The sequence below is a fragment of the Ostreococcus tauri genome, assembly GCF_000214015.3.
Source record: "Ostreococcus tauri WGS project CAID00000000 data, contig chromosome 01, whole genome shotgun sequence".
Lineage (NCBI taxonomy): Eukaryota > Viridiplantae > Chlorophyta > Mamiellophyceae > Mamiellales > Bathycoccaceae > Ostreococcus > Ostreococcus tauri.
The window spans coordinates 860,498-884,317 of NC_014426.2; the positions used below are offsets into that span (position 1 = coordinate 860,498).

Sequence of the window (23,820 nt, forward strand, 5' to 3'; positions counted from 1 at the left end):
GAACGCAAGGCGGTGCAAAGGCGAACCGTGGATTACACCGCCACCACCGTGCGGTACGTCGAGGAGCGTTTATACTCGAAAGATCCTTGGGACTCCCCGGCGTGCCTCCCTCGACCGCTCCCCGGGGCTCTGTTAGACTTTATGCCCCCGGTGGCGTACCCGCACTTGCCCGCGACGTCATTCGCGACGAAGTTCGTGCACGTGAGCAGTAATAAGATCCGAACGAGCGTGAACAAGGTGGCATTCATGCCGGACGGGCGGCGGTTGCTGACGTGCTCACAAAACGGGGAGTTCACGCTGTGGAACGGGATGTCGTTCAACTTTGAGACGATCCTACAGGCGCATAGTGGGCCGATTCGGTGCGCGGAGTTCAGTAACAACGATAACTGGCTCCTCACGGGGGATGACGAGGGAAACGTGAAGTACTTTCAGATGACGTTTAATAATTTGCGGTCGTTTCAGGTGCACAAGGAGCCGGTGACATCGATCTCGTTCGCAAGATCGGATCTGAAGTTCGCAACTGGGAGCGACGACGCGACGGTGAAAATTGTAGATTTCGCTCGCGCGGAGACTGAGTACACGCTGAGTGGGCACACCGGAGACGTGAAGACGGTGCAGTGGCATCCGTGGTTGGGACTTGTCGCGTCGGGGGGCAAGGACGGCGCGGTGAAGATGTGGGATCCAAAGAGCGGACACTGCGCGACTACGATGCATGGTCATAAAGGAGCGATTACGTGTTCGAAATGGAACAAAAATGGGAACTGGTTGGTGACCGGTTCAAAGGATCAAACGTTAAAAGTATGGGATTTGCGCATGCTTAAGGAAATTGGGACGTATCGCGGTCATGGAAAGGACGTCACGGAGGTCATTTGGCACCCCACACACGAGCCACTCTTCACGTCGGGATCGCTCGACGGCTCGATGAATTATTGGCTCGTCGGTGCCGGCGAGGCGCCGCACGCCGAGATCAAGGGCGGTCACGAAGGGGCGATCTTGAGCTTAGCGTGGCACCCGGCTGGTCACATCTTAGTGAGCGGATCCGCGGATAACACGACCAAGTTTTGGTGCAGAAACCGTCCGGGTGAAGTTGCACGCGACACCGCGGCTGGCCGCATGCCAGCCGGCGGCGCAGTCGAGGAAGTGATTCCGACAACCGTTCCTCGCCCGAACGCACCGCCCGGTTTACCTCCGGGGGTGGGACAAGCCGGGGCGCCGCCTCGCCGTCCCGCATCGGCACCGCGCGCCGCTCCTCCTGGTCGGAGTCGCGCCCCACCACCAGCCCCACCGCCCGGCGCACCGTCGTTCAACCGCCCACCACCGTCCGCGCCGCCGACCGGCCGACCCGGTCCGCCGCCCGCTCGTCCGCCGCCCGCTCGTCCGCCCCCGGGAGGCCGCCCACCCCCGCGCGCGCCCGCGCGTCCACCGCCCGGACTCCCGCCCGGTCTCGATCGTCGTCGATAAACGCGCTTACTTTAGCCATTCGCGTTGTGCATGACGCATCATAGCTCCACGCCTCGCCTCGCCTTTTCGTCGTCGCCCGCGCGCTCGTCCGACTGGACTGGATAACAACCACGTCATCGATCCCGTTCGCTGGACTCACAGACGCGCGTCGTCATCGCGATGTCGGCCGTCTTCGCGCAGCGTCAATCCATCACCACCGCCCGCGTCCATCAGCGCGCGCCCGCCCGCTCGCGCGTCGTCGCGCGCGCCGGGAAGGCGACGCAAGGAAAGGGTCAGGGCGATCTCGATGTTGTTCGACTCACCGCGAGCGACGGCACCGCGGCGGAGGTGTACCTGTTCGGCGGCGTCGTCACGAGCTTCAAACCGAAGGGTGGCGACGATGTGTTATACGTCCGACCCGATGCGAAGTTCGATAAGTCGAAGCCGGTGCGTGAAGAGGGCGAGAGGAGGGACGGGACGCGGGACGAGAGCGCGAGCGAACGGACGAGAGACTGACGGGTGCGATCGTATTGATTTCGGGCGTAGATCTCCGGTGGTTTACCGCACTGCTGGCCGCAGTTCGGCCCGGGGGCGATTCAAGTGCACGGGTTCGCGCGTAATGTCGATTGGAAGTTGGTGAGCACGACGGACGAACCGCCGTCGATGACGATGGAGCTCACACCAAGCGATTACACTCGAGCGATGTGGGACAAGGATTTCAAGGTTACGGAGACCGTGACGTTGAAGGACGGCGCGCTCGAAGCGGTTCTTACCGTTGAGAACCCGGGTGAGGAGGCTTTCGAGTTCACTGGCTCGTTCCACACGTACCTCGCCGCGGACATTAACAAGGCGGCTGTCGGCGGCTTGAACGGGTGCAAGACTTTTGATCGCCTCGGTGAATCGGAGTCTACCGTCAACGGTGACGTCAAGTTTTCGGGTCCGATCGATAGCGTCTACTACGGTGTCCCGGAGACGCTCACGCTCGCCACGGGTAAGCGCACGGTCACGATCAAGTCCAGCAAGGCGTGGACCGAGGCCGTCGTGTGGACGCCTTGGACGGACATGCCTGCGTGCTACGAAGAGTTCGCGTGCGTCGAATCCGCCGCCGTGACCCCTGTCACCGTCGCCCCGGGCACATCTTGGACCGCTACCACCACTCTTTCGGCGTAATACCTCGAATATCGCATGCATTTTCATTAAAGAGCGATGTCTAAAAAAATGTTGTCGACTCAAAAATATTTGTTACCGAAGACTTTTGCGTCGTGCTCCTTCTTAAAGTCGTCTCGTGTCTGCGTGCCCGCGACCTCGCCTCGGTCTGTCAAAGTTGTGCGATCCAAACGCACGTGGTGTGGTGGCTGCAGAACCGCCCTCTGTGCGTCCGTCATGTTCTCATCCTCTGTGCCCTCAGGCCAAGTAGGATAGTATGAGCGACCGTACGCGTACGTCGATGGCGCAAATCTATACAACACCGCGCGGCGCGTGTGCTTAGCCTTCCACGCCATCGTCCCGTGCGTCGCCGCTTCGGTGAAAATCAAGACATCCCCGGCCTCGATCTTCGGGTTCACGACGAGATCCTGACGCGATTTGTACTCTAAAATCGCCTGCGGACACGGAAAACTAGATTTGTGAGACCCGGGAATGATGCAGAACCCACCATCTCCCGGCATCGTATCGCTCAAAGCCACGCTCACGCCGATGAGTTGATTATATAACTTTCCTCCCTCGCATGTGTACGCCAGCTCTTGACACCACGTACCGTCAGGATTCATCCGTCCTCCGTGAAACACGAACCCGTCCGCGCCCGTCTTTTGTTGAATCATCAGCGGCAAGTGATCCATGCGATAACCCTCACCCACGAGCTCGTGATAATACGGTACCAACTTTTCATGTGCGAGCATCGACCGGAACACATCGCAATCACCGTCGCTCCACGCCAACATGCCGCCCAAATCCGCCCGTCCCGTCTCGCCGTCTCCCGCGAGCGGATCCCCCGCACTGCCGCCAAGGCGCAACCGCCCCTTCCTTTCGACGATCTCCGACGCCCGCTTATCGATCGCGGCATTCATTCTCTTCACCTCATCCGCGTCGTACACCCCTTTCACCACGATGTACCCGGTGAGATCGAACGCGAACTTTTCCTCGGGCGTCATCGTCATCGTCGTCGACGTCGACGTTTCTCCGTCGCTCGCCCTGGTGATCACGCGCGAGTTCGCTCGAGATCGACGACGATGCCAAAATCGCTCCCGCGGTCCCGTCGCGACGGTCGCGGGTGCGCGCGCGCGCGCGAGCGTCATGAATTACCGTCAGGTGCCGCCGCGGTCGCGGTGCTACTTGTTCTTTTTTTTCATCAGAAACTGTTTTCTCCGGGTCCGAGCGACCGAGCGCGAACGCGTCGGCACACCTCGCACGCGTCCATCGCGCGGCGATCGCGTCGACGAGAACGATGACGACGCGCGAGATGTCGCGCGCCGCGCGCGCCGCGGGGCGACGCCGCGCGCGCGGGACGAGCTCCGCGCGCGGGGTGTTGGGCGCGATGGTGTTGGCCGTCCTCGCCGCGTGCGCGTCGACGGCGCACGGCGCGCGACACGCTCGAGGGCTTCGCGGTTCGGGCGCGGCGAAAGAGTCGAAAACGGTGGCGACGCAGGCGCGCTTGACGTGGGGTGATCTCAAGCGAGCGCGTGAGCGATCGATGGATGAGTACGTCGCCACGCTCGCCGCGGCGGACGGACCGTTGACGTGCTCCGCTGACTGCGCGCGGTTCACCAAGCAGCATAAGGTGTGCGAACGACGTGTGGGATGTAACCTCGTTGACTCTAACTCGGCCAAAGCGCATGCTGGAAAGGTGTGCGAAGCGAAACCAGAGATTGAAACCAACAAGCCGTGCCCGCGTGATAAGTTGGATGAGCAATACGTCAAATCTCGAAACGGTCAATCGAACGAAAATGACATGTACGCCGACGATACTGGGCTCCAAGGTTGCCAAAAAACGTGCGAAGCCAACGGCGGACTCGCCGAAGACGCGTGCAGGTCTACGACCGGTTGCAAGTGGGTCCCTAACGCGGTTCCTTACGGGCAATGCTGGAGCCAAGTCGGTCCGAACGCGTGCGACTCCAAGGTGAAGGAGGACACTTGTATTTTCGAGTGCATGATGCTCTCGCATCAAAAGAAGGCCTGCTCGGGCCGACTGGGCTGCCGTCTCGTGGAGCACAAGGACAGCGACAGCGACGATGCTCAAGACTGGCACTGCGAAGCCGTGGACAACTTCCCAGCCGACGCGCAGTGCCCGAAGTCCAAAGCGGCGCTCGATAAATTACTTGCCGGAGGCTCGCCCACAGCGCCGACATCCCCCGAAGCGACGCCGACGCCTGAGCCGACGCCTGAGCCGACGCCTGAGCCAACGCCGACGCCTGAGCCAACGCCTGAGCCAACGCCCGAGCCAACGCCGACGCCTGAGCCAACGCCAACGCCTGAGCCAACGCCGACGCCTGAGCCAACGCCGACGCCTGAGCCAACGCCGACGCCTGAGCCAACGCCAGAGCCAACACCGACGCCTGAGCCAACGCCTGAGCCAACGCCGACGCCTGAGCCAACGCCTGAGCCATCGCCGACGCCTGAGCCAACGTCTGAGCCAACGCCTGAGCCAACGTCTGAGCCAACACCTGAGCCAACGCCGACGCCTGAGCCAACACCGACGCCTGAGCCAACGTCTGAGCCAACGCCTGAGCCAACGTCTGAGCCAACACCTGAGCCAACGCCGACGCCTGAGCCAACACCGACGCCTGAGCCAACGTCTGAGCCAACGCCGACGCCTGAGCCAACGCCGACGCCTGAGCCAACGCCTGAGCCAGCGCCAGCCCCTGAATCTACGCTCGGGGGTGCGTTTTCGAGACTTGGACTGTCGCGTGAGACATCCGCGATGCCATCTACGATGACTGTTTTTGCCGTTTTCGGCGCCGTTGTCGCGGCTGCTGCGTATCACAACGCACAACGTCGGCGATACGGAGAATACGAACCACTTCTTCGCGACACTTCTTACGGTGCCTGTCCTTAGCTCGTGAGCTATTCTGTTTTTCGTGACTTACGGTAGTCTGAAAATGTTTATCTAATAATCATACGAGGCAATTTTCTCTAAAATTTTACTTCAAGTCTACTGAGCGCTTTGCTAATCCATACGGTTCTTCAACGTACGCGTGATCGGCCCATCCTTGGTGATCAATGTCACGATACCCCCCCAACCGCTCAAACAATCGCGGTTCACGCCGGCGTTCAAGCAGTTACCGATAACGTTGAACAACTCGTCGGGCTCTAAATCCTTCCTATAAAATGACTCGCACACGCCAAAGAGCGACTCCACGTTGTCCCCAGCCACGACGAAATCGTCCGCCGATGCGTCCGCCCCGATCAGGTCCATGCTCGTGATGTACGGCTTCCCGTCTTTGTCCAACCCAGCGACCACCGGCTCGGTGTAGTATGGCTGGAATCGCTTCTCATACAGCGTCGTGCTCACCACACTCGCAAACACCTTCGGCGACATCACTCGGTTCTCCCTGAGTTCGTACATATCGTGCTTAAATCGAAGCTTTTGCGCCAGCGTGAGCTGATCCGCGATCAGCCCCGTGAGACCGAGCCACAGCTTGTCGTGAATCTTATGCAGCTTGGAGTAATCCACCGCCGTGGTTTGGTTTTGGTTGATGCCTAGGCGCAGATCGGACGCGATCGCCACGCAGTCTTTCCCCACCATCGCTACGTCGCGAAAAGACACGCCCGGTCGCATGCTTCGGTCAGTCCGTGATTCGACCACGACGCTTCGATCGAGTTCGCGCGTCGTCGCTCGCCGCGGTCGCGGTCGTCGCGTCGAGTCGTCACCGAGCGCGATCTCAAAACTCTCTCTCGCGCGCCTCTCTCTCGCTCTCGCGCCGCCTCGCGCGCGCACCTATGATGGCGGAGCCGTTCTGATTCATGATGCTCATCCTTCCGCACGTCCGCGCGCGCTCGAGGGGGTGAACGACACGAGGGGGTGAGCGGCGACGCGTCGCGCTCTGCCGGTCGTCGCGGTCGCTCGCGCTCGTCACGCGCCACAGCGTCACGCGACGCGTATGTCTCTCTCGACGATCGCGCGATGTGGACGTGCGAACACCCTTTCGAAGCCTTGGCGCGCGCTCGAGGTCGTCTTCGCGCGCGGCGCGTCGTCGAGCGCGTCCGTGTCGTCGACGAGCGACGAGCGTGCTGTTTCGACGTCGACGCCTCGACGCGCGCGCGTCGATCCGTCCACGCTTCCGAGAGCGACGAACGCGGGGGCGACGCACACGGCGGAGGAGTTGGAGCGCGCGAAGGCGGAAGCGGAGGCCCGAAACGCTGAGAAACGACGGGCGTTTCATCGCGCGCGAGGCGTGGACGTGGATGAAATCGGCGGCCCGCGAGGACTAGAGCCCACGCGGTACGGCGACTGGGAGAGGGCTGGTAGGGTTTCGGATTTTTAATTCGGACGCGACGCATCGGTAGTGTTCATCCGTCTCGATGCGCTCGATCGCTCGATCGCGGCGCATCGCTCGTCGAACGCGCGCGCGTCGCCTCGACCGTCGCCTCGACAGTTGAATAATCAGACAATTGGGCACATGGCTCCACTCGTCCGCGCGCGCGCCCAGAGACGGGCGACGCGCGACGGCGTTCGTTTCACACGACAACGCGCGAAACACGCGATGCGTCGCAGAGCGCTGCACCGCGCCGTTCGCGCGCGCGCTGTTCGTGCGAACGGCTCGTCGGTGCTGACTCGGCGTTCGATTCCCGCGTTCGGTGGTGGTATCGACACCGCGCGCGATCGAAAGCGTTCGTCCTCGTCGACGGCGGCGCGTGAAACCCTTGGGTTCGCCGCGCACGGTCTGCTCGGAGAGACCGCGGTGTTCGCGCCGCTGGATCTTCCGTCCACGGGGGGCAGTCGAACCGCCGGTATGGGGGGGGCGACGGGGCGGTTGAACTCGTACGCGATCGATGAGCTACCGACGCCTCGACAGATGGTGCGCGTCCTGGACGAGTACATCGTTGGCCAGGCGCACGCGAAGAAGGTGCTGTCTGTGGCGGTGTATAATCACTACAAACGCGTGGGGGCGGAGTCGGAGCAGCGCGCCAGGGAGGCGGCGGACTTGTCGGCGGTCGAGAGGGAACTTGAAAACGATCGAACAGAGTCTGCGAATTCGTTCGACGACGTAACGCTTGAAAAGTCAAACATCATCCTCTGTGGGCCCACCGGGAGCGGGAAGACGCTTTTGGCGAAAACTCTGGCGAAGTTTGCCAATGTGCCGTTCGCTATCGCGGACTCAACAACTCTCACGCAAGCCGGTTATGTTGGCGAGGACGTGGAGTCTATCTTGCACAAGCTGTTACAAAACGCAAATTTTGACGTGAATGCGGCACAGCGTGGCATCGTCTACATCGACGAAATCGATAAACTCGCCCGCAAGAGTGACACCGTGAGCGTCACCAGGGACGTCTCAGGAGAAGGAGTGCAGCAAGCGCTGCTGAAGATGGTCGAAGGGACGGTGGTGAACGTCCCCGAAAAGGGAGGTAGAAAAAACCCAAACTCTCAGTTCGTCCCGCTGGACACAGCAAACATTTTGTTTATATGTGGGGGTGCTTTCACTGGTCTTGAGAACGTCATTCAACAGCGGCAGTCCAAGAGCTCCATTGGGTTCGGTAAACCGGTGTCCGCTCGCGATGAGCCGAACAGCAAAGAAGCGATCGAAGCCGCCGCCAAGGCGATGCAGGAGGTAGAGACCGGTGATATCGTCTCTTACGGATTGATCCCCGAGTTTGTGGGTCGCTTCCCGGTGTGCGTGCCCCTGCAAGCTCTGGGTGAGAAGGAGCTGGTGGACATTCTCACGAAGCCCCGCGACGCGATTGGCAAGCAATTTCAACGTCTCATGGATATGCATGGCGTGGAACTACAGTACACCGATGATGCCCTCGCTCACATCGCGAGCGCGGCTGTCAAACGCGGAACTGGAGCGCGTGGTTTGAGGACTCTGCTCGAGCGGTTGCTCACCGACGCCATGTTTGAGGTACCTGATGATCCCATGATTTCTGAAGTCATAATCGACGGAGAAAGCGCCGAGGCGGGGTTGGCCAGACGCGGCGTCTCTGGCGCAAAGCTCGTTCGATCCAAGGCGCGCAAGGCGAGCGTAAAGAAGAGCGCTTCTGAACTTACGAATGCTGCGGAGGCTTAAAAAGCGAGAACACTTACAAAACTACTACCGGTACTTAGAAGTTGCCAATTCGAGGACTTGAGCTACATTTGAATCCTCGTACCGTCGGTAGGACATGTATTACATCACACACTTGTGACGATCACCGCCCCTCACGCTCGCCTGCGGCTTCCCGCGCTCCCGAGAGAACCAGACAGAGAATTAAGTGGAGAGTTGCAGCGATTCCTGTCTGATAGGTATCCGTAAATGAGTGGTATCACGAGCGTGAGCTTAATGAACAGATGATTGAATATTTGCCCCTCGACGATGCCCGCCGTGAACAGACCCAGGCTCAGTTCTTGCCAGAGCATCTGTACCAGCGCGACGGATTCGATGAATACGTGTAACAAGCAGTACTTTGCCTGCATCACCGTGGAAAGCGACGTCAACGCTGTTTGTACGCTCATAATGCACGTCGTGATGCCCACGAGCATCCAGTTCTGCATCGCCGCCTCCACACGAGTTCCTTTCTTCAGGTAGTAGAGTTGCACTGGATCGTCATGAAAGATGAATGTGCACGCGTACAACACGAGCATCGCCCAGCTCAAGAGAAGAACGTTGTGCGCGGAATTGTACAATCGTAGCATCGGCAATCGCCGCGCTGCTGGACTCGTCCCACTCAACGCCGTTCGATACAACATCCCAATCACCGCGCTCGCACCGAGCGCGATGTATCTGTACACAGACTTCAACTTTGCCGTCCCCGCGACGGATCGCCCCTCGAGCACGAGCAAACCGACCCGCACAAAGTTCATACCCTCCCCTCGCATCGCCCAACGCGCGTTCGCCGCCTCGTCCCCCACCCACATAATGAAAATAGTTTCCACGAACTCCCGAAGGTGTGTTAGCCCGATCCAAGACGATATCGAGAAGAATTCCATCTGCGGTTCGTCGCCCGCCAGGTCGAAGAGCTCGTCCGAGCGCCATCCTCCCAACCCCAACCCTATCGGCGAGAAACATCCCGCGAGCACCACAGCGAACGCCGCGTTCACCAACGACGCCCGTCGAATCGCCCGATCCCTCCCTCGCCCGCGCGAAGCGCCCGCGCGCCGCCCGCCGTCCTCGCGCCCGCGCGTCGGCCCCGACCCTTCCTTCGCGCTCGACGTCTCTCGCACCCGCGCGCGCGAGTCCGATCGCGCGGGCGCGCGCGCGCGCGATCGCATCGCCCGCGTCGTCGTCGGCATCGGGTGCGGTTCGCCCTGCGGTGACGCGCGGGCGCGGCGCGGCACCTCGCGCGCGGCCGCGGGGTCGAGGGCGGGGGGGGCGATATCTCGAGTCTCCGAGATTCTGGGTCATGACTCGACGACGCGGCGTGATGCGCATCGTCGGCGCCGCGCGGGTGTGTGCGATGCGCATCGTCGGCGCCGCGCGGGTGTGTGCGATGCGCGACCGGCGGCTGGCGCGCGCGCGCGCGCCGACGCATCGTCCGGCGCCCGCGAGCTCGCGCGCCCGGTGGCCCACGCGCCGGACGTCCTCGCCCGCGCGCGCGGCGCGTTCGGGCCACGGACGAGCGACGCGATCGGGTGCGCGGGAGGATGGTGCTCTACGACGCCTTGATCGTGGTCAGCGCGAAAGTCCCGCGAACGGCGTGCGCGGACGTGCTCAGAAGGCTCGGGACGTCGGTGATCGAACGGGGTGGTGTGGTGACGGACGTGACGTCGTTCGGGGCGCGGACGTTGGCGTATGAGTTTCGGAGACCGGGAGAGAGACACTTTGAGGTGCGCGCGCGCGCGAGGGCTTCGAGGGTCGAGAGACGCGCGCGCGCGACGATGACGTGACGGCGAACGGCGCGAGGAGAGACTGACGATGTGCGCGATGTGATGGTGGTTATCGTGACAGGCGCAATTTGTGAAGATGTCATTCAACGCGCCGCCCGATCTGGTGAAGGAAGCGGAGCACGCGCTGCGCGTCGACGAGCGCGTGTTGCGATGGATGTTCACAAAGAAACCCGCGTTGAGGCGGTTGAACGATTTTAAGGCGCGGGATTCGAGAAATCCGAACACGATGCCGGGCTACGACGCGCGCAGGTCGTCTTAAGAGGGATTTTGATCAGGTGCGTGACGACGCGAGGGACAGCGCGGCCCGAGGTGAAATCACGTGAACGCATCGCTTCGCCGATGATTTTGCGGATGACGATCAAACTGTTATCCCTGTCTTACGCACCAAGGCCGGTGTTAGTTTGATGATCAAGTTATTAGCTCTAACCGACGCAAAGTCGCTGAGCGATGACGTTCACGTGGGAACCGGCTCGCGCTCGAATCGGTTTTTCTTTATTTTTCAATCACGTTTTCATTTTCAACGCGGCGTATTCGAACGAGCTTGCCGATGAGGAACCAATCTTATCTTAGCGGATTTCTCTGATTCTTCGTGAGGAAACTCAAGACACTGTTACACATCACCAAGGCAACGTTGCTCGGCTCGAAGACGTGTCAGGAACAAACGTGAACGATGACAATTTACATTTTCGGATTCCCTCAGAGCATGAGCAGTGATCGAACATGTACCAACCTGACACGTTTTCCTGTCATGAACTTTTCGCCGACGGGACGATTGGAATTCTCCGAGGATGAAGACAGCAAGGGCGTTTCTCAAAGAAACCATTCGCAGTGCCCGAACTTAAGAGTTTTCGCTACCGATTCGTCGGATGCCTAGCTTGAGAACTTGTGCAGGCCCCTCCTTCCTTGGATGTCTGAGGAGTTTTCCATTCGTCTGTTTTTTCAGCCTCTTCTGATACACATCGTGTGCGCATTTCACGATGCCTCGCATACTGACGAATACTTTTTCTTCGCGACAGTGGCAAGACGCAACATTAGAACGCTTTTCGCTCTGTAACATAAAGAATAGGAATTAAAACGAATCGATATTCAGCGGCCTAGTTACCAATCGATCTTCGCGCCGGCGTAATCGTACAGGTTACCGGATTGTTCGAGCGTGGCGCCCCCGATGACTTCAAGCAACCGCTGCACCGAGTACTCGGGCGTGAACAGCTTGTCCGCGGGCACGTTCTTCTTGAAGGGCTCGGACAACTTGGTGTCGACAGTGCCAGGGTGCACGCACATCGCAATAATTGGATGCTTCTTACGAGAGAACTCGATCGAGCAATTCCTCGTGAGTTGGTTCAGAGCCGTCTTGGAACCGCGGTACGAGTGCCATCCGCCCAACGCGTTGTCGCCAATACTGCTCACGCGCGCCGACCAGTTCGCAATCACTGGCACGCCGCCGTTCCCACCCTCCTTCGAGTTTATCTCCGCCGTCTTGAGCATGATGGGTGAGAAGTGCTTCATCATCATCGTCGGTCCCACGGCGTTCACAGTGTACGCTCTCAACATGTGCTCCGCCTCCGTGCGGTTGATGGATGTCTCCGGTCGCATCTTCCCCTCCGTCAACACCGCGCTGACGTTAGCCATGAAATCCAACCGTCCAATTTCCTTCTCCACGATCTCCGCCGCCGCCTTCATAGACGCCTCATCCGCCGCGTCCACTCTCACCACGCGCACTCGTCCTCGGTGCTTCGCCGCGAGCGCGTTGAGCTCGCTCGCGTTCGCCGGGTCCCTACACGTCGCGACGACGACTCCGCCCGCGGCACGACCACCAAAGACCTCGGAATCGCGCTCGATGAGCTGACGCGCGAGCTCCAGGCCTTGGCCGCGCGCGGCGCCCTGAATCAAAGCGCAGAAGGGGGTCGTGACGTCGATTGATGTCCCAGTGGACATTCGAGCGACTGGTGCGGTGCCGACACGACGAGCGACGGTTCTGGAGGCGCTGACGCGAAACGATGATATCGCCCGACGGGCGAACGCGGCGGCGGACATGTCGAGCGAGATATCGACGCGTCGACGTGTGCCGAGGTGGGCGCCGCGCGAGGCGGTCTCCGCCGCGTCGCCGTCGCGCGAGAAAAATGGTGTACGATTCATAATACAGCTGCGCGACGCTCACGCGCTCGAGACCTCGCTCGGGGTCTTCGTCTTGAGCTGCAAAGCGTGGATCGGGTTATCCATCTCCTCGCTCAGCGCGTCGTAAATCATCCTGTGGCGCATCACCTGTCGCTTGCCCTCGAACGCGTCGCTCACGATTTCCACTCGAAAGTGCGTCTCCGCGCTCGGATCCCCTCTCGAGGGGTTCCCAACGTGCCCGGCGTGCATCGCGCTCTCATCGATGACGTTCAGAACCGTCGGGGCGAGCGCGCGCGTGAGCTTTTGCGTGATCGCGGTGTACACCGGGCGACCGACGTTCATCTTCGCGCCCGCGGTCTCTTGACACGCGCCGCCGTCGGGGCGGACTCTCGTGACGACGGAGGCGCCGCGGCTGACGCGGTTTCGTTCGGTGGCCGTGGGAGCGGTGACTTGAGCGGGGGCGAGCCGAGTGAACATTCGGCGAGCGAGAGGCTCGTTGTGCGGGACGGCGGCGCGAGCGAGCACACTCGGACGAGGCGAAGATCGAGAGAAGGCGAGAGAAGAGATTAAAACGTGCGTCGGTGCAGGTTTTCGTTACAATGAATGCCCTCGAGGTAAGTAATGCGGGGCGGAAGGACGTCACGCGCGCTCGGCCGTAACGCGCGGGCGCTCGCGTAGTCACAGCTTGGACGGAAGCGTTCAAGCCTTGGTATACATCTTCGCCAGATCGTCCAGAGAGTGGTCGAGGTGGCAGCAAAAGTCCGTGTCGACATTTTGCTTGCATTTCATCGCGTTCTGCATCACCAGGTGATGAATCTTGAGCGCGTCGACGTAATCTTCCGGAGACATCTCCGCCGCCTTGACGCGTTGGCACAAGCAGTACTCACCGATCATGGTGATGATCTTCGCGCAGTGCTCCTCCTGCGATAACAGTCAGTAAAATCCATCTCGCGTCAAGGAGCGTACCTTCGTCATCACCCATCGCGTCATTTGGTTAATCGCGAGCGGAGTGTTCGTCGCGGACAGCTCGTTGATCTGCGTCATCGCCTTGCGAATCGTCGCGCTCATCTCTCGCAGCTGCGCCACCATCGCCGGGTCATCAAAGATCCCACAAGGCACCTGACAGTGTCCACCGAGCACGCGCACGCGCGCGTGCACCGTCGAATCGCCCTCGACGACGTCGTCCGAGCGCAACACGCGTCCGCGCGCGTTCGTGACGTAATCAAACGTCTCGCCTCGAGCGCGAAGCGCCGCCGTCGCGTCGCCCACCGTGCGCGCGTCGCGCACGACCAACGTTCGTCCTCTCACTGCGTCATCCAGCGATCACGCGTCAGTCGCACGCGTCGCGCGCGTCGCCGACTCGAACGTCCCACCGCGTCATCATCGACTCTCACGCGTCTCCTTCCTCGCCCATCGTCCCCGCGTCCTCACTCGTCGCACCGACGACGTCCACGACGTCGCCCGCGATCCCCAACCCCTCGCGCGCGCGTCGAACGCACCGGTGCGAGCGAAGATTTGCATGTCGTCCAGTCCGGGGTGGTTCCGATGCGTCACGCTCTGACGCCGCTCGCTCGGTGGAATGCGTCTCCGTGCGCGCGCGCCGTCGACGCGCGCGCGCGCCGTGGGCTCGAGGGGTGATGCGTCGTCGTTCCGTCGCGTCGGGCGACCGAGCGCGCGCGAGGGGGGGCGGAGAGAGACCGAATCGTCATCGCGCGAGGGACGACTTCGCGAACTCGCGGGCGCGCCTCGGGACGGCGCGGACGAGCGCGCGAGCGCGGAGGCGTGGAGCATGGTCCGGGATCGAGCTCTGGGTGATCCGGGGATGACGACGCGGGCGTGGAACTTTGCGATTCGAGCGGCGGCGAGGGCGGAGACGGAGGCGGATGGCAAACGGAGAGCGCGAGAGGTGTGGGACGCGATGCGCCTGGAGACGCGACCGAGTGCGTACACGGTGAGTGAGCTGGCGAGAGCGTTGTGTCGACGACGAAGTGACGTGCGGGAAGCGATGGGGGTGATGCGAGAGGCGGTGTCGTCGGGAGGGACGATGAACTCGTTCGCGTTGGACGCGCTCATCACCGCGTGCGCGAGAGAGTTGAGAGAGGAGCGGGCGAAGGGGCGGTTGAAGGATGAGAAGAGGGACGCGGAGACGGTTGAGATCGTGATGGAGGTGTGGAAGAGTGGGCGGGGGTACCATAACGAGGTTTCGCTCGCGAACGCGATGCGGGTGTTTCGCTTGTGCGGTAGGGAAGATTTGGCCATGACGATTTTCAAAGAGAACGAAGTGAAGACCGTCGACGCGAGGCTATTGAAAATCGCGCTTCAGTGCTGCGCCGGAGTGGAGGGATTGGCGAGTGCGGAGAAAATGTATCGCGAGGCAACCGCAATCGGTGGCGACATCGTCGCTGAGACGGGACACGCGAACACGCTTCTGTACGCGGCCAAGGACGAGGGAGACCACGCGTTCGCGACCAAATTTTTCGACGACATGCTCGCCGGAGTCGAGCCGCCACCGGATGAGAGCTCGCTCTCGCTCGTCATTTTGGCGTGCGCAAAGGCGAAAGAACCGGACTTGGCGATGAAATATTTCGAACGCGGTGGAGACGCAGGCATCAAGTACACGGATTCAACAATAGACGCTTTGCTTAGAGCTTGCTCGAAGTCTGGGCGGATCATCGACGCGCTGAGTGTGTTCATGGACGCCATCGAGCAAGGTATCAAGGTCACAGAGCGCACGATAACGCTGCTCGTCGAATCCTACGAGCATGTGGCGTCGCAACCAGATCAGCTCGCACAGGCGCTCACATTTGCAGACATGGGCGCGTTTTTGAACATCGAGCCATCGGAACGCATGATCAAGGCGTTACTCCGTCTATGCGTCGCCGGGGATGACATCGATCGCGGGCGCTTGGAGTTACGAAAGGCTCTGGAGCGTGGTGTGCCCATGACGTGCACGAGCGTGACCATTATCGCAGAAGCTCTCGTCTCTCGTGGAAATGTGGAGGAAGCGCTTGATATCATTCGTTTCGGCCGTGAACGAGGCATTAAAATCAATCCAGGCGCGTTCATTCAAACGATTAGCGTGATCAAGGTGCGAAATGACGGCGCAGGCGCCCTCACGTTGTATAAAGCCGCGAGGGGCGAATTCGGCCTCAGTCCAAACGAGCGCATGCTTGAGGAACTCTTCGACGCGCTAGGCCGAGCGGGGATGTGGAAAGACGCCCTTCGTGTCCTCTCCGACGACGTTCTTGTTGACGACGGCGCGCTCAAGAGTTTCAGTGAACCCGCGGTCGCTCACCTCGTGCGCGCCCTCTGCGAGGCGGGCGAGTTCGAGCAAGCCGTCGCAGCGCTCGACATGGGCCGTCTCCTCACCGGCACCCCGAACGATCTCGCCTCTCGCCGACTCGAGCGCGCCAAGCAGCGCGCGAAGAAAGCACTCGCCGAGTAAATATTCGTGTAAAATGTATAACCGCCGTTTGAAATTTCCCGCTCGTTAGTCCTCGGCTCCGCCTCGGCTTTCTGAAATCCACCAAACGTGCAATCGTCACACTTCGGCCTCGCGCGCGCGCGTCATGTCCGACGGCCCGCCCGCCGAGGTCGCGCGTCCGGTCGATGTCACGCATCCCAACGACGCGAGCGCGGACGACGTCGGAGCCCCTGGCGACTGGCTCTTCGGACCCGACGCACCGCCGGCCAAGAAGAAGCGCAAAACGCTCGCCCACGAAGCCGTCTACCTGGACGCCCTCCCATCGGCGTCGATGTACGAGCGATCGTTCATGCACCGAGACGTGGTGACGCACGCCGTGTTCGCGCCCTCGCACGATTTCTTCGTCACGGCGTCGAGAGATGGACACATCAAGTTCTGGAAGAAGCGAAACCAGGGCGTCGAGTTCGTCAAACACTTCCGAGCGCACTCGAGCGAGATCGTGGGGTTGTGCGTGAGCGCGGACGGAAGCGCGTGCGCAACGATCGGGGAGGATAAGACGTGTAAGGTTTTTGACGTTGTGAACTTTGACATGGTGATGATGTTAAAGTTGAAGTTCAAGCCGAGCGCTTGCGAGTTCGTGTACAAACGCGGCGACGCAGTGCAGGCGATCGCGATCGGGGACGATAAGGGGGTAATTCGAGTGTACGACGCGTTATCGTCGAGTGTGGAGCCGGTGAAGACGCTGGAAAATTTGCACCGGTCGGCGATAACGGCGTTGCGTTACAACGCGGCAAAGCAATGCGTGATTTCAGCGGAGGAGAAGGGCATGTTGGAGTACTGGTCTTCCAGGCCCGAGGATGAGTTCGCCGCGCTCACGAGCTCGAATAACACCGGAGTGGATTTCAAGTATAAACTGGACACCGATCTCTTCGCGTTGGCGAAGGGGAAGACAACCGCATACACCATTGAGGTGAGTGCGGACGGCGAAAAGTTTAGCACGACAGGTGAGGACAGACATGTGCGCATTTTTCGTTGGAAGAACGGCAAGTTGATTAAGGACATAGATGAGACGCTGGCTTACGCGGAGGACATTCAGCGCAGCGGCAATGAAAAGTATGCACTAGAGGATATCGATTTCGGGCGCAGGCTCGCGGTCGAGCGAGAGATGTCCACGTCTCTCGAAAAGTGGGCTTGGCCCAACGCCCTTTTTGACGAGAGCGGGAACTTCTTGATCTACGCCACGCACTTAGGGATCAAGGTGGTGAACTTAGTAACGAACAGGTGTCCTCGAATCATCGGCAAAGTCGAGAACACTGAGCGATTTACTCGTCTGGCACTGTTTCAAGGAGTGCCGCAAAAAGACAAGCGCGCAAGAGGTTCTGGCAAGGATGTCAAAGTTGCAGAAAAGGATCCGACGATCGTCGCGTGCGCGTTCAACAAAGTACGCATGTACATTTTCTCTAGCCGTGAGCCGGAAGAAGGAGATGACGTCGCAACGGGTCGAGACGTCTTCAACGAAAAGCCGCGCGCGGAGGAAATGCTCGCTTCTTCATCTCTGCCGTCGGCGAGATCGGGTTTAGCGACGAGTGCCGTGATTCACACGACGCTTGGTGACATTCATGTTGACTTTTTCACTAACGAGTGCCCCAAGACCTGCGAAAACTTCAGTACGCATGCTAGAAACGGTTACTATGATGGCATCGTCTTCCATCGCGTTATCAAGAACTTCATGATTCAGACTGGTGATCCTCTTGGAGACGGCACCGGTGGGCATTCGATTTGGGGTGGGGAATTTGAGGATGAGATCGTGCGCGACCTGAAACACGATCGGCCTTTCACGGTGTCGATGGCGAACGCTGGACCGAACACGAATGGCTCACAATTTTTCATCACCACGGTGGCAACACCGTGGCTCGATGGAAAGCACACCGTTTTCGGTCGCGTGACGAGAGGTTCGGACGTCGTCAAAGCCATTGAATGTGCCAAGTGCGACAAGGGTGATAGACCGTTGGAGACAATTTCCATGCTGAGCATTACGTTGAAATACAACTAGAGACGCTGTCTATGACTTTTGCAATTCTTCGTAAACATTTCGCGCGAAGCCCTTTGCGACATTGAAGCCTCGAGAAGCTACCTCTCTGACCTTATGTAGATCATCCTTCGCGGCAATTTTCATCTTTTGCATCAAACTAGACGTCGAAAGGTTGACATCTTCTTCCCCGTAGGAGGGATCGTACGACGACGCCGAGCTCGTTGAGTTCCCTTGGTTGCCACCGGAGTACCTGCCAACGGCCGAGTGTTGCGCGTGCGCGCCCTGAATGTTGTGCAATCCGTATCGAGGGTCGGGATTACTGTAGTAGTTGGGCTTGTACGTTCCACTCGGACTGCTTGATTTTGCCTCAGAAGATACGCTTGACGTGAACTTTGGTTTGAGGAGCATGACGTGACCGTCCGCGGATCGACCGATGTTCGTCGCCTTCTTCACCTCTGGCTGCAGGAGTGCCGGTTGCGCTGGAGCTGATTGTGGTGCCCAGATCGGCGACGGTTCATCTCTCGCGACCGGCGACTTGGCTTCCTCAACGGTTTCCACGGCGTCGTGAAACTCCGGCCCTTCCGCAGGAGGCGCAACTACTGGCGTCTTTGGCATCATGCCCTGGGGAGTTAGAACGGTCTTCGTCTTCGGCAGACTCATCATCGGACGCTTTGCGAAGATCGAACTGCGGGGTTTCGATAAAATCGGCTTCTTGACCTCGATCGTCTGTCGCTGCATCGTCTCCGCCTTCGCAGGCACCTGAGTGGCTGCGGACTTTGGTACCTCGACTGCCTTCTTCGTTGCCGCCTCCCTTTCCGTCAATTTGAAGAAGTCATCATCCTCCTGCATGTTCCCAGCTCGAGGCGACGTCATCGTCGTCGCCATCTCTCCCGCTGCTCGAAGCTCCTCCACCTCCTTCTGAATCTGCTTCAGGTACAGCATCGCCGCGCGAGAAGTGTACTTCTGCCCAATCCGCCCTCGCTCCGCCGCGCTCCAACCGTGTTTCGAAAAGAACGCCCGCGCCTTGTCGTTCCCTTTCGTCACTCTGAACACGTCCAGCTCACCGTCCGTCCACCGATCCATGTTCGCGCTCTTCACCGCCGTCACGTGCACGCCGAGCGACCGGTGCACGCCGCTGCAATCCAAGCACACGAAAACCCCAAAATTCTTACTCGTCCACTTCGGACACGGCGACCCACAGTCGAAGCACACTCGATTCCCACCTTTACGCAGAAGCGCGGTGAACAGGGCGTCGCGCGCCGCGTTATCGATCGCTTTTTCGTCACGAATACTCATGACGACAGTCTTTCGTTTCCGTCGAAGATCGCCCTTAGTCCCTCGCGCGTGCACCTCTCAGCGCTCTCTTCGATCCGTCTGAGCCCGTGACGGTCCGTCGTCGACGTCTCTACCCGATCGTCCTCGCGGCACGACCCCGCGCGTCGGTGTGAACGCCTTCGACGCGCCCGAGGAGACCTCCGGAAGAAACGAAAAAATGACACGGCTTCTTCACAAGCGAGGAAATTTGAAAAACAACGACAGTCCAGAGGCGTCGTCTTCACTCCGCGCGCGCGCGAGGATGACGTCGAGCGCGATCGATCGATGCGTCGCGCTCGGGAAAGATCTTGACAAAGTCGCGAGGGCGAAGACGAAGGGGGCGAGCGCGAACCGGAACGGGGACGCGGGGAAGATTCTGGAGGTGCGTTCGGAGTTTTTTGGTCGTTCGGATTTCTCGCGCGCATCTGACGCCTTGAGCGCGACGCGCGGGTTGAGCGAAGACGCGGTGACTTTGAGGAGTGATTGACGATGACGGGTGACGATGCATCGCGCGCGCGAACGCAGGCGCTCGCGGATGCGCTCAGTAAGGTGGATCAAGGCGGCGACGGCGCGAAGGCGCTGCTAGATACGACCAAGGCGCTCACGACTCGGTTCGTGATGACGCACGAGAGTAAGCGGGTGCGCGTGCTCACAGCGCTATGCGTTTCAGATATCATGCGCGTGTGCGCGCCAGACGCGCCTATCGAGGGAGACGAGGCGATGCGGGACGTGTACGAATTGTTTCTGGATGCGCTGGGAAGTTTGAAATCCATTGAGAGCGAAGAATTCGAGTCAGCCAAGAGTCTGTTGATGAACATCGCGAACATCGGCCTGTGCGTTCCGATGTTGGATCTAGAGTGCGACGGCGCGGATACCCTGGTGCGGGACCTGTTCAGAGTGTTGTTGGACGCGGTGAACGCGTCAAACTCGACGACGGTGACGGAGGAAATCTCAAAGGTTTTGACGACGATGATCGAGGAGAGTTGCGACGAGGATACGCCAGTGCCGGCAGACATTGTCTTCGAGGTGCTCTCGCGCTTGATCGATCCTGTTCGAACGGAGAACCCGGCGTCGTACAGGTTAGCGGTGGAGCTTGTTCGAAAGTGCGAGCACCAGCTGCACACGCCAATCCAAAATTTTTTGACAGAGGCCATGCACGGGAGCGTTGACGAGGACAGTGCACTGGCTCCGCTGAGTAAGCGACACGTCGATGTTATCGAGGAAATCGCAGTGTGCGATCCTACGGCGCTCGTCACCGTGTGGCCGTCCGTCACTGATGACTTGCAAGCGGATGACTTGAGCGTGCGCCTGCGCGCGGTGAAACTCTTCGGTCGAGTATTCGCCTTTGCGGAATCTAGAACGGCTGAAGATTATCCACATCTTTTGCTCGAGTTCGCTCGAAGATTCAACGACAAGGCGGTTGAGGTTCGTCTCGAGATGGTGAAATGGAGCCCGAAGTTCTTGAAGTCACGCGTTGATCCGCATGCTGAGCTCACGTCTGTTCCCGCCGCCACCATCGTCAAGCAACTGCGAGAGCGCCTGCATGATTTTGACGAGAGCGTTCGATCAACGACGGTGAGCGTGCTCTGCGATTTGTTGGACGCGCCGACGTCGACAGATCTGTTCCCTCTCGAGTTCCTGCTCGAAATAGGCGAACGCATCAAGGACAAGAAATCGAGCGTGCGGAAGGTCACGTTGAAGCGCTTGTGCATCTCTTACCGTGCGTACGCGCAGCGTTGCTCGGATGATGCGCCTGCTTGGGAGACCAAGCGTTTCGACTGGATCCCGTGTGCCCTTCTTCGCGCCATCACTATTCCAGACGTACGTCTGCATGCGGTGGAACCGGTACTGGCGTCAATGTTTCCTGCGAAGATGTCCGCAGATGTGCGAAGCACGTTCTGGTTGCGGGCACTGAATCTCGCTGATGCATTCACAATTCGATGCTTGAAGCACTTGCTGCTCGCCAAGGCGCAAATGCAGGCCGATATGCGGGAGTATATGATGATTCGTTCGAAACTCAGCGGTATGAACAAGAAGGATGGGGAAGCGGCGCTGGCAAAGATTTTTGACGCCATAAAAGTGCACTTTTCTGATCAACACAAGGCGAAAGATGCTATGATGTCGCTGCACGCGCAGAAAGATGGAAATATTTTCAGATGCATTCAAACGATTTTGAACCCGGAGACGGCCTTTGCGGACGCGGTGAAAGCTGAAGAAGACGCTATCAAGCGAGCGAAATCGAGCTCTCAAGGCGTTGATTTGGACTTCATCAAGGCTCTTTTGCTTAAGAACCAATCTGCGCCGTTCGGACGAGAGCATGTCCGCGGTACGCTAAAGGCTGCGTGTAAAGCCACTCGATCGACGCAATCGTCCAAAACGTCCACTGCGCCGCAAGCTGTGATCGTCGCTCTCGAGCACTTGTGCGTTCTTGCCGAAACTTTTCCAAAACTTTTCTCGGGCTGCGGCGATGAGGTGGATGAGTTACTTGACGCTAAAGATAAACAAACGGTCACCTTGACGTGTAGAATTGCTTCAGAAGCGGCGAGTGCACTGAAGTTGACGCCGCGTCGTGGATCGATCTGGCAAAAGCTCAAGGCAAAGTGTTCTCGAGGCGATCACGAACAGGCTAAGCTGGCGATCAAGGCTCTCGGGCTCTTACAAAAGGGACTCGATGAGCAGATCGATTCGACCGATGCTCTCGCTGGCGCCACAGCTGGACAACTTGCCGAGGTGTACTTTGATATGGTCGAGATGCTCGCGGAGGACCTGGTTTCTGATCAAGATTTGCCGGCGGTGCTGGGTGCGGTTGGTACTATTGGTCGCTTCCACCAGCAAACATTCATGTTACAACTCGCTGAGGTCGAACAGTACATCACACACACACTTTTGATGCGACCACCGACGAAAGGACGAGTTGCCGTCGGTGTCGTGAGTGATCTGGCGCATCTACAAGCTTACGGTTTGAAGGCTCTCACCAAAGCTGCCGCGCATCGCACGGCCGCAGACACCGTCGAATCGTCGTTTACGACGCGAGTCATCGAGTTGCTCCACAGCTACGCCGAACCGAAATCATACGTTGAAGCGGGGATCTTCGAAGATTATGTCAGCGCGGATGCGATGCACCTACGGTTTACGGCGTGCAAGGCGATGCAGATCATCTCTCGCTACGCTGCGATCGGCTTAGTTAAGCCAGACGCGTGGGTGTGCGTGTCCATGTTCTTGCATGATTGCGAATCGGCGACAATGCGTTATGAAATGATCTCCGAGCTTAAGGCTGGCCTCGTCGTTAGACCGAACGAACGCATGCTACCGATGATGTGGGCTGCTACTCTCGCTCTCGCTCTTGTGGACAAAGACAAGAGTGTCCGCGATTTGGCGAACGATTCGTTCGCTAGTTGGGTTGCCACACAACGTCAGCGCTCTGCAGCAGTGGCTGAGCAAGCAGCCACAAATAAGTCGAAGGACGGCTCAAAGTTCTTGTTGGTGCACATGCCCGAGTACGTGCTCGTGTACATGGTATTCCTTCTTACACGTCACCCGCTCGCGCCGAAAACCGCTGAAGAAGGCATGGAAGAACGTGGTCAGAGGTGGCGTCAAGTCCAGTTAATCGTCTCCGCAGCCGTCTCTATCCTCACGAATGGTACGAATGGTGATGCTATTCCTGTCACGTGCAAGATGCTTCGACGTTTGAAGACGACGCTAGACAAGGTTAACCCTGGCAACTCGGAACTGATGTATTCGTTGAGCGACTTGGTCCTTTTCATCGTGGTGGACCTCGCGGGAGCCAAGGGGTGGGATGCCAGCAAGTTTCCAGGTCACGTGGTCTATCCGACTCAATTGTTTAAGACGACGCCGTTCATGGCGAGTGGTCCGCCCGCGAAAGAGGGAGCACAACCTGGACTTGGCGACTACTCGCATTTGCCTCGTGGCTACGTCATCGTGCGTTCTGTGCCCATCGCCTCGACATCGAACAAAGCGGATCCAAAGCAAGCGCAGAAGCGCCCGCGGCCGAAGAGCACCAAATCAACGGCAATGGGTGGAAAAGGTAAGCCGCTCAAGCAGACCAAGCTGTCTTTCACTGCGGGCACTCGAGCGATGCCGGAACGAGGGGCTCGTCGAGAGCCCATTGTGGACGTGGTAGATGGAGACATCGAGAACGAGTTCGACGAAGAAGATGAGAGCGAAGACGATTACGAACACGTCGACACAAACACAGCGCTCGTCGTGGTTTCGTCTCCTCCCACTTCTCCCGGACCTTTGTCGGAAAATATGACGGCGAGTACTCCCGCTAGAAATCGAAGAGTTGACAAGGCGACGAGGGGCGACGTGCAGATGACAGCCGCCGTGGATGTCGACATAGATCCGGAGGAGAAGCGTTCTAGACGGCGTCGACGTTGAAAGGAAACTGTATCGCTTAGCAAAATGTACCGTATAACGAATAGAAACGAGAGTAGAACAAGTTTTTGATACACACACACA

General features: G+C 59.3%; 17 protein-coding genes across 17 annotated transcripts; 9 read left to right on the forward strand and 8 right to left on the reverse strand.

Moving 5' to 3' along the window:
* Window positions 1-32: 32 nt before the first annotated feature.
* Window positions 33-248, reverse strand: OT_ostta01g05270 (unnamed product; the record flags this gene model as incomplete). Its single annotated transcript, XM_022985458.1, has 1 exon — window positions 33-248. One exon carries the CDS (start codon window positions 246-248, stop codon window positions 33-35), a length of 216 nt encoding a protein of 71 aa, XP_022838331.1.
* A 61-nt stretch (window positions 249-309) lies between these two features.
* On the forward strand, window positions 310-1,461 carry OT_ostta01g05280 (G-protein beta WD-40 repeat; the record flags this gene model as incomplete). The annotated part of the gene is made up of 1 exon (XM_022985459.1): window positions 310-1,461. The coding sequence occupies one exon, from the start codon at window positions 310-312 to the stop codon at window positions 1,459-1,461; it is 1,152 nt and encodes a 383-aa protein (XP_022838332.1).
* Window positions 1,462-1,620: 159 nt separating this feature from the next.
* On the forward strand, window positions 1,621-2,610 carry OT_ostta01g05290 (Glycoside hydrolase-type carbohydrate-binding,subgroup; the record flags this gene model as incomplete). Its single annotated transcript, XM_022985460.1, has 2 exons — window positions 1,621-1,887; window positions 1,987-2,610. The coding sequence occupies 2 exons, from the start codon at window positions 1,621-1,623 to the stop codon at window positions 2,608-2,610; spliced, it is 891 nt and encodes a 296-aa protein (XP_022838333.1).
* A 59-nt stretch (window positions 2,611-2,669) lies between these two features.
* OT_ostta01g05300 (Phytanoyl-CoA dioxygenase) lies at window positions 2,670-3,590 on the reverse strand (the record flags this gene model as incomplete). Its single annotated transcript, XM_003074536.2, has 1 exon — window positions 2,670-3,590. One exon carries the CDS (start codon window positions 3,588-3,590, stop codon window positions 2,670-2,672), a length of 921 nt encoding a protein of 306 aa, XP_003074583.2.
* Window positions 3,591-3,898: 308 nt separating this feature from the next.
* On the forward strand, window positions 3,899-5,491 carry OT_ostta01g05310 (unnamed product; the record flags this gene model as incomplete). The annotated part of the gene is made up of 1 exon (XM_003074537.2): window positions 3,899-5,491. The coding sequence occupies one exon, from the start codon at window positions 3,899-3,901 to the stop codon at window positions 5,489-5,491; it is 1,593 nt and encodes a 530-aa protein (XP_003074584.2).
* Window positions 5,492-5,602: 111 nt separating this feature from the next.
* OT_ostta01g05320 (Proteasome B-type subunit) lies at window positions 5,603-6,401 on the reverse strand (the record flags this gene model as incomplete). Its single annotated transcript, XM_022985461.1, has 2 exons — window positions 5,603-6,183; window positions 6,374-6,401. 2 exons carry the CDS (start codon window positions 6,399-6,401, stop codon window positions 5,603-5,605), a joined length of 609 nt encoding a protein of 202 aa, XP_022838334.1.
* A 135-nt stretch (window positions 6,402-6,536) lies between these two features.
* On the forward strand, window positions 6,537-6,920 carry OT_ostta01g05330 (Protein of unknown function DUF1674; the record flags this gene model as incomplete). The annotated part of the gene is made up of 1 exon (XM_003074539.1): window positions 6,537-6,920. The coding sequence occupies one exon, from the start codon at window positions 6,537-6,539 to the stop codon at window positions 6,918-6,920; it is 384 nt and encodes a 127-aa protein (XP_003074586.1).
* Window positions 6,921-7,139: 219 nt separating this feature from the next.
* Window positions 7,140-8,660, forward strand: OT_ostta01g05340 (P-loop containing nucleoside triphosphate hydrolase; the record flags this gene model as incomplete). Its single annotated transcript, XM_003074540.1, has 1 exon — window positions 7,140-8,660. One exon carries the CDS (start codon window positions 7,140-7,142, stop codon window positions 8,658-8,660), a length of 1,521 nt encoding a protein of 506 aa, XP_003074587.1.
* Window positions 8,661-8,791: 131 nt separating this feature from the next.
* OT_ostta01g05350 (unnamed product) lies at window positions 8,792-9,862 on the reverse strand (the record flags this gene model as incomplete). Its single annotated transcript, XM_003074541.2, has 1 exon — window positions 8,792-9,862. One exon carries the CDS (start codon window positions 9,860-9,862, stop codon window positions 8,792-8,794), a length of 1,071 nt encoding a protein of 356 aa, XP_003074588.2.
* Window positions 9,863-10,213: 351 nt separating this feature from the next.
* OT_ostta01g05360 (Ribosomal protein S6) lies at window positions 10,214-10,715 on the forward strand (the record flags this gene model as incomplete). Its single annotated transcript, XM_022985462.1, has 2 exons — window positions 10,214-10,396; window positions 10,518-10,715. 2 exons carry the CDS (start codon window positions 10,214-10,216, stop codon window positions 10,713-10,715), a joined length of 381 nt encoding a protein of 126 aa, XP_022838335.1.
* Window positions 10,716-11,554: 839 nt separating this feature from the next.
* OT_ostta01g05380 (Short-chain dehydrogenase/reductase SDR) lies at window positions 11,555-12,391 on the reverse strand (the record flags this gene model as incomplete). The annotated part of the gene is made up of 1 exon (XM_003074544.2): window positions 11,555-12,391. One exon carries the CDS (start codon window positions 12,389-12,391, stop codon window positions 11,555-11,557), a length of 837 nt encoding a protein of 278 aa, XP_003074591.2.
* A 219-nt stretch (window positions 12,392-12,610) lies between these two features.
* OT_ostta01g05390 (BolA protein) lies at window positions 12,611-13,048 on the reverse strand (the record flags this gene model as incomplete). The annotated part of the gene is made up of 1 exon (XM_022985463.1): window positions 12,611-13,048. One exon carries the CDS (start codon window positions 13,046-13,048, stop codon window positions 12,611-12,613), a length of 438 nt encoding a protein of 145 aa, XP_022838336.1.
* A 222-nt stretch (window positions 13,049-13,270) lies between these two features.
* OT_ostta01g05400 (Superoxide dismutase, Nickel-type) lies at window positions 13,271-14,092 on the reverse strand (the record flags this gene model as incomplete). Its single annotated transcript, XM_022985464.1, has 3 exons — window positions 13,271-13,492; window positions 13,538-13,878; window positions 14,071-14,092. 3 exons carry the CDS (start codon window positions 14,090-14,092, stop codon window positions 13,271-13,273), a joined length of 585 nt encoding a protein of 194 aa, XP_022838337.1.
* Window positions 14,093-14,360: 268 nt separating this feature from the next.
* Window positions 14,361-16,016, forward strand: OT_ostta01g05410 (Pentatricopeptide repeat; the record flags this gene model as incomplete). Its single annotated transcript, XM_003074546.1, has 1 exon — window positions 14,361-16,016. The coding sequence occupies one exon, from the start codon at window positions 14,361-14,363 to the stop codon at window positions 16,014-16,016; it is 1,656 nt and encodes a 551-aa protein (XP_003074593.1).
* A 124-nt stretch (window positions 16,017-16,140) lies between these two features.
* On the forward strand, window positions 16,141-18,048 carry OT_ostta01g05420 (WD40 repeat; the record flags this gene model as incomplete). Its single annotated transcript, XM_003074547.1, has 1 exon — window positions 16,141-18,048. The coding sequence occupies one exon, from the start codon at window positions 16,141-16,143 to the stop codon at window positions 18,046-18,048; it is 1,908 nt and encodes a 635-aa protein (XP_003074594.1).
* A 9-nt stretch (window positions 18,049-18,057) lies between these two features.
* Window positions 18,058-19,323, reverse strand: OT_ostta01g05430 (Arf GTPase activating protein; the record flags this gene model as incomplete). Its single annotated transcript, XM_022985465.1, has 1 exon — window positions 18,058-19,323. The coding sequence occupies one exon, from the start codon at window positions 19,321-19,323 to the stop codon at window positions 18,058-18,060; it is 1,266 nt and encodes a 421-aa protein (XP_022838338.1).
* A 507-nt stretch (window positions 19,324-19,830) lies between these two features.
* OT_ostta01g05440 (Armadillo-type fold) lies at window positions 19,831-23,739 on the forward strand (the record flags this gene model as incomplete). The annotated part of the gene is made up of 1 exon (XM_003074550.2): window positions 19,831-23,739. One exon carries the CDS (start codon window positions 19,831-19,833, stop codon window positions 23,737-23,739), a length of 3,909 nt encoding a protein of 1,302 aa, XP_003074597.2.
* Between the last annotated feature and the right edge of the window lie 81 nt (window positions 23,740-23,820).